The 6,989-nt window shown below is 49.6% G+C and overlaps 1 protein-coding gene across 1 annotated transcript in view; it reads left to right on the top strand.

Annotated features, from left to right (window-relative positions):
- Positions 1-2,196: 2,196 nt before the first annotated feature.
- Positions 2,197-6,989, top strand: part of ANTXRL (ANTXR like) — a 62,771-nt gene continuing 57,978 nt past the window's right edge. Inside the window, exon 1 of the mRNA XM_005497988.3 lies at positions 2,197-2,928. Within this exon, the coding sequence (XP_005498045.1) occupies positions 2,768-2,928 (161 nt within the window). The 5' untranslated portion in view covers positions 2,197-2,767. The remainder of the gene's footprint in view (positions 2,929-6,989) is intronic.

Here is a 6,989-nt window from a genome sequence, read left to right as displayed (position 1 = left end):
CTCCAGGAGGCAACTCTGTGGAGCCAGCCCGCAAACGCTGTGCCCGTCCCTCCTCGCAGGGAGTGGGCGAGCAGGGAAGGGGCACTAGCAGGGCGCCAGCCCCCCGTTCCGCGGGATATTTGCGGTTCGGGACTAATGGTGACAGTCGGTAGCTAGAGATAATCGCGGCGGTATCACTGCTTTCGCGTACGCCCAACGAGCCTTAAAACATGCCCGCCTCCCTAGGACCTTGGAGAAGGCAGTGCGGGCAGCCTACACTCTTTGCAGAGTAAGATCAGTGATCAGAGAAAGACAATGAATATTATCAAGGAGTAGTTACAACCAAATTTTTCTTTGTAGTGCCTTATTCTGCTTTGGAGACTCCCTCGAAGTCTGACACGTTATTTGACGAAACAGTCTGATGTTCACCAAGCACCGAGGGCATATGAAGCTACTAACACTTTTATTTTGTTTTTAAAGGCCGCAGTGGCTGCGGGGGAAGACGGCTGCTTCGGGTAGGGGGTAATGAGGGCGGCCGGGATGCCGTGCCGGGGACGCGGCTCCCGGGGACGCGGCTCCCGGGGACCGTGCAAACTGCAGGCGCTAGTGGGCACCGTCGAGGCCTAAGTCCGGCGGAGCAGGAGGAAGGGGGATTCCTGCTACCCAGCAGCCACTTGCTCACTTTTTGTGAGTGTCATCAGCGAGGATGTGGGTTTCTTGTATTTCTCCATGATCTAAGTAATCGCTGGGTCTGAACTGGCCAGTTCACAAAAACCTTTAAAGTGGTTAGCTTAAGCAGCGCGTTCAACTTCTGCATTGTTAAAATTGGGAGAGCAGCTGAAAACCGGTGGACCCTCTAATCTTTTCTTGGTAAGTCCCCGACCGCCACCGCGGTTGGATGTGTCTGAGCTCGGTCCAACACAGAAACAAAGAACTGAAACTGAGATGCTTCCCTCGCAGCGCAAACTTTATTTCAGATTTGCGTGCGGAAATCTACACCACACAAAACACGCGAGGGGCTCCTGGAGAGGGAACCTGGTCCGACGGGGAAAAAGCTCTGCGTGGCGGGGGCAGGCTCGCCGCGTCCACGCGTGTCCTTGTTGGGCGCAGAGGGAAAGGGCCCGCCGTCTGCGTGGGGGCAGCCCCGCCGCCTCCCGACGGAGCCGCACAGCTACCGCGGAGCCGGCGCGGCCCAGGACAGGGCCGCCCACACTCCGCTCACACCCACATCCCGCAGCCCTTCCAGCTCCTCCCAGCAGCTGAGTCCCGCCCGGGGAGTCCCTGTGCCCCCTCGCGTATCAGCTTTGTCGGGGTGGAGGATGAGTTGTCACTTTCTGCTGTTAGCATGTAAAAGGGGTTCCTCGCTGGAGCGTTATCTCTCGGCTTTCAGAGCGAAGAGGCCCCCAGCGAGGCGGTGGGTGTTTGGGGGGCGGTACAGATGGGGCAGCGTGCCAGCACCCCACTGGGGATGGATTCCCCTCGACCTTGACTCGCGTTCAAAAGTCTCCCCCCAAGAAAAAGAGAGAAACGTCTAGCCCCAACTCTGTCATGCAAAGTGACTCTGCTCGCATTCCTCCCCGTGGCTCTTTTCATTAATTAGGGGCAGCAACGGGTGTGGGGGAGGGGAAAGCGGCTGGAAGCCACTAATTATTCAGACTTTGAAGACAGCATCCAGATGAGCTGGGTCAACTCTTTAGGGCAGTGCTTTGTAACCTGTGTGTATTAGGCTGGGAGTGATTATGCTACTGTGCAAAGCATCCATTAGCAGATTTCGTTTCATCATTACTCATTGCCCGCAGGATGTGTGCAGACCCCAGTGTGGGTAAACTCAGGTTTTTTACCACCGAAAAGAAACAATTTGTTGTGGCATGAAAGAGTTGTGAAAACCTGTCTTACCCCCAGGCAATAACATTTTAAACTGCACTCATCTCCTACAACTCAGTTTTTCATAAGTGCCCCCTCGCGTCGTCCCCCCACCTCCCGTTTGTCGCACGTTTTTGCAATGATGCTTATCATTTCTACAACTTCTTTCCGCCCCGGTGGCTAATGCCCCCCAGCAAGAGGTAGAGGAGGATCGGCAGCAGTGCTCTGGAGGCTGTTCCTGCTCTCGGCTTGGCTCCCCTCCCGCTAGCGACGGAGCCCCCGTGCCCCACTCCGCTCAACCATGCCCCGAGGGCAGCCGGCGCCGAGCCGCCTCCCCGACGCAGCGGCGGGGGCGGCTGCGCTCCCTTCTCCGCTGCGGCTGCTACGGGCCCCGCAGGCAGCCCGAGAGGGAAGGAGAACGGGACGCCCGCCCTGTGCCTGCGGGGAGCGCCGGGGCTCGGGCGCAGCGGTCCCTAGCTTTGGTCCCCCGCTTTCAGCAGCCTTTCCCATTGTGGTATCCCGGAACAGGAAAGTCCCAGTTCAGCTTGCCCCCATAAGATCCTGTCTCCCTCCCCCTGATCCCCTCCCTCTGCCCCTTCCTGCCTCTGGTGCTTGCGAGAGGAGCCGCTGCTCCCCGTGCGGGACGGGGTTGAGCTGCTCGGGGCAGCCGCCGATGCGGCGGGGCATGGGGACGGGGCTCTGCGGACCATCCGGTCGGGCTCAGCTCCCAGCCCTGAGCTAGCAGTCCGTTGCCCGGCGGGCACGGCTGCCTTGAGGCCGCAGGGTTGAGTTGAGATCCTGAAGTTAGTGATTTTTTTTTTTTTCCCCACCCCCTTCTTCTCTTGGCGCTTCCGAAGAGCCCGTAAGGTCTACAGCGAGCGAAGTGAGAGACTGGGGGAGGAGAAAGAAGTAAGGAAGGGAAAAGATGGCGAGTTGCACGAGCAGCGTGGAGAAAGCAGCGGTTTTGTGCTGCTTCTTGCTGGCAATGGGGAGCCTAACCTCCTGCGCCCGGCCGGAGGAGGACGAAGAGCAAGAAGAGCAGCGCTCTTGTCACGGTGCCTTTGATCTCTACTTCGTCCTGGATAAGTAAGTGACGGTTGCATTTAAAAACGTTTATTCACCCTTCAGTGCCTCCTTGCAGCAGCGAAGACGTTATTTCTCCTGTCTCCCCGGGTGTCTTCCCCTGCCTGCCGTGGTGCCAGATGTGATGTGCAGGGCAGAGTTGTTATTTTTGCTTCCCAAAACTTGTGTGTTTCCCAAGTGGCGCATTTTGGGCAGCACTGCGCTTTGTCTTGGGTTAATTGCACGTGCAAACCCGGGAATGCTGGTCGCCTTCAGTTTGTAGCCTGAGGTGCATGGGCTGTGAGCACTGGGTTTGAAGGCATGTTGGTCATCATCCCCAGCACCCTGGAGTGTGGTGTTTAGAGTCGGGCTGAGTGCAGAGATGTTTTCTGTGGGATTTAGCTATGCCAGAGCTGTGCAGACCTACCTTAAGTTAAGACAAGACTGCTCGTATGTAGTGGTTGCTTTTTTACAGACTCACTGAAAGGTTGAGTAGAAATAAGTTTTATAAAACTTCTTTGGAATTGTCTAAACCTGTGTTTGAGTTACCTGTTAAAATATGTTGGCAAATACTTTAATACCGTGTTATCCCAACTTAGGTATGGCCAGAGGGTATGGTTAAGCTCACATTCATAGGCATGTTATAACAAGCACCAGCAAAGTGGTAAACTAGTGCACTCACAGGTGTTTTTTGGAAGGCACCAATTTCTGTCTCTCCTGGTACACTGCACTGGCTTAACAGCCATGGGTTAAACTTGATAAATGGTTAGTCTCCCACATATACTCACTGCGACAGTTGTGTTATCTAAATATATGCTGGGTTACACATTTGACATGGTATTATGAAAGACTGAAGCCAGTTTTTTTGTGATTCTTACCCATAAGCCACATATGAAGGCTGCATTGTTCTGTTTCCCAGCTGGGATAACTGTTCAGTCCATCAGGCCTTCTGCACAGCCTGCATGAGGCAAAAAGCTACGTTCACTCAAGAGCCAGGATATTCCCGTGTTCAGGAAGAAGAAGAAGAAGAAAAGGAAAAAAAAAAGTGTCCTTAAGTAGTGATTCTGATTTTAAAGCAAAAGGATCTGTCTTCAGGCATTCTGCCTTTCTAGAAGGTGCACTAACACACCATGAGGTCATTGTTTTCTTTCACCATGGACTTGTTCCCGTCCTGTCTAGAAAGAACTCTGTGGGGGGCTAGTGTTAGTTCTCAACTTCATTCTCACCAGGGTTTCAAAAAGTGACTGGCAGTGTTATTATGCTCACTTCCCATATTGAATTCCTTGTAACAATAAATGTTGGTGACTGCAATATGGTTTCTCTCTGTGACATGGTGTCTGTCTTCTACAGTGCAATTTCCTTGTTTACAATGTCATTGTGTACCCCTGGTAATCACCATGCTGTGCTCCTATGCTACTTTTCATTTGTAGATCAGAAAGCACTTTACTGGGGTTATTGCTGTTACCACTCATGTTGTATCTGGGGAAATCAAATCAGAGAAGAGAGTGACTTCCTCAGAGTTACTGATATATAAAGCAATAGAAAGTTGGTTCTGTAAGCAAGTCCTCTTCAGTATTGTGGACATGAAATAACATGTTTTCTTTTAGCAGGCCACTCAGTACAGTGATCCACTGGGGACCAGACCTGATTAAGGTTGAAGTAAAAGCCACACACTTTGGTTCCAGTGGGGAAACTCTCTTTGGCTTCAGATGTGAAGTGAGTCTTTATAACCTTTGAGAGTTACACCACAGAGTTCGTCTTTGGCAAAAAGCTGCAGTAAAAGTTACTTGGGCCCTGGGTGGTTTTAGAATCCATCCTTGCTCCTACCAAGTCTGTGGCAATGTGTTGGCAAAGCTGTTTTTGGCCTCAATGAGATTGCATTACAATCCATGTGGGTAATATTAGAGTGCCAGATCTTCGGAGCCATAGGTCCCATGCTGACTGAGGGTGTAGTTAGTCCCAGCTGCATTCTGTGACAACTGGCACAGCACAAGGAGCTTTATAGAGGCAGGGAGGGTTGACTGAGTGGATAGACTCTGGATCTTGACAGTTCATCAGAAAGGAGCTAAAATAATCTCTTTGTGTGGAGAAAGGTCAGGCTATTCCTAGTAGAGAGAAGGCAGGAAGACAGTCAGAAGCAGCTGGTCAAATCTGAAAATGCAGTGGACACAGTTTTTTCAGAATTGGATCCATACTGGCACATATCGGGGAAGAATTCTGGCTCTAATTTCTAATGGGAGAATCCCCAGAGAAGCCCAGCTTTATACACCATAGAGTATCCCCACATGGCCTGGGGATTGCCTTCCTTCACTGGTGCCTTGCCAGTCTGGAGTTGGATACATTCAGTCTTAATTAGCTGTCTAACAATAGGATTCAAGCATTGGCTCTGAGAAAACTCCAGGCTTTAATCCTGTGACCCTGTAGTGTGCTCTTCAGCTGCATGACAGGCCTTGTCTCTAAAGTCAGGCTGGGTGAACCAAAACGACTTTCAATCTGCTGTGCTTTGCTTCCCCATAGAAAGATGTAATCTCACATCAGTAGGAGGCAGATTGGAATAAGACAACAAACCTTTCTCTTTATGCATGTAAGCACTGTGTGTTACTGCAATGACTTTACTGGAGCATGATTTTTCATTCTGCCAGGCAAAGTCTGTGGGGATTTAATCCTGCAGGCAACAACCATCAGATGGAAAAGATCATCTGCTGGTGAAGTTATTGGTATAATATATATGCTGCCAATTAGAAAAAGAAACTTGTTGTTTTTTTACCGTTTTTCTCTGCCTTAGGTTGATGGCAGCCCTCTATGTTAACTCCATGGGATAGGCAAGATCAGTGAAGTGGAACTAAGTCTTGGATGGTCAAGAAGATGGCATAGTGGAACAGAGAAGCAGGATGTGTGGGAGGGTGACCTGCCACCATCCTCCTTAGGATTGGCTGACCATGCCAGAGCCACATTAGGACTGTGTTGTCTCTGGAGATGGATGTTTATATGAGCAAATCTCTTGAAGCTACAAGAACTGGACACGTGCTGGCTGCAGAGTCAGCTGCTTAAAGTCTGCAATCTGTATGTTTTACTGTGAGCTATGCAGGTTTGAGCTTATTCAGAGGTGTAGTGGAAGACTTTAAAGTATTCATACTGAAGCGCAGAATGATTTCTGCTTGCAGCGTAGTCACTCCCTCTGCATGAGGTAAGGCAGTACACTGTGCAGCTGGCATACCCACCTCTCCTACAGCTTGTGGTAAGATCAAGTCACATGTGATATCAAAGATCTTGTTTACCTTTTAACAATCATAGCTCTTAAGCCCACTGTAACGGGTAGCTGAGTACTTTTCATTTGCTTTGGCTGCTTCTTTTACTTTGGTTGTCCCCATGCATGAAGAACTTCTTTGAGTTCCATCCCAAACTGCTGAGGACAGGTCCTCTTGGGGATTAGATTGCTTGACTATTCAGGTCTTGTAGTGGCATCCTCATGTTTGTGTATGTAAATAATTCCCTTTCATCCCTGCCTTGCTGTTAACATCCAGCTGTTGTTTGTAATCACATTGAAATGCACTTGCACAACAGAAAGGGTGAGTGACCTCTAGTGTTTTCTAACTACAACAGTGCCTGGTAGCATCGTTATGATTTTTTATTAGTGCAGCGAATAGAAACCATTTTAAAATAAGGACTTAAATATCTGCCATAAATATCTGTTCCTGGTGATTCTTGACACGATGGATCTGAGCTGCATAGCTCTCTGTATTTTATATTTACGAAGTATGAAGAAATTTCTTTGATTTTTTTTTTTTTTTTTTTTTTTTTTTTTTTACGGTAGGACAGGATGGGAAATGTGGGGTGGCGAGAAATGTGAGATAGTCAAAAGCGTTTTCTTTTATTTCCTGCTGGGATGTTTGCTAAGAAATTGTTTGGATTTGGGGGAAAAATGAGCTGCACAGCCTTGGGGAAATGTTTCCTTTTTCCACAGTAAAGACCATGGAAGTGCAAATGTTCTGAGTAAGGCTCTGCCTGATTTTCTTTGAGAGCAGTGATTCTAACTCTTTGGAGGAGGCTGGCCTAACTACACCTTTTCCAGTCTTCATCCTGAA

Source organism: Columba livia, chromosome 6 (genome assembly GCF_036013475.1).
Source record: "Columba livia isolate bColLiv1 breed racing homer chromosome 6, bColLiv1.pat.W.v2, whole genome shotgun sequence".
In the NCBI taxonomy this organism is placed as follows: Eukaryota; Metazoa; Chordata; class Aves; order Columbiformes; family Columbidae; genus Columba; species Columba livia.
The sequence above is the reverse complement of the archived record's forward strand: the minus strand, read 5'-3'. Positions and strand labels throughout refer to the sequence as shown.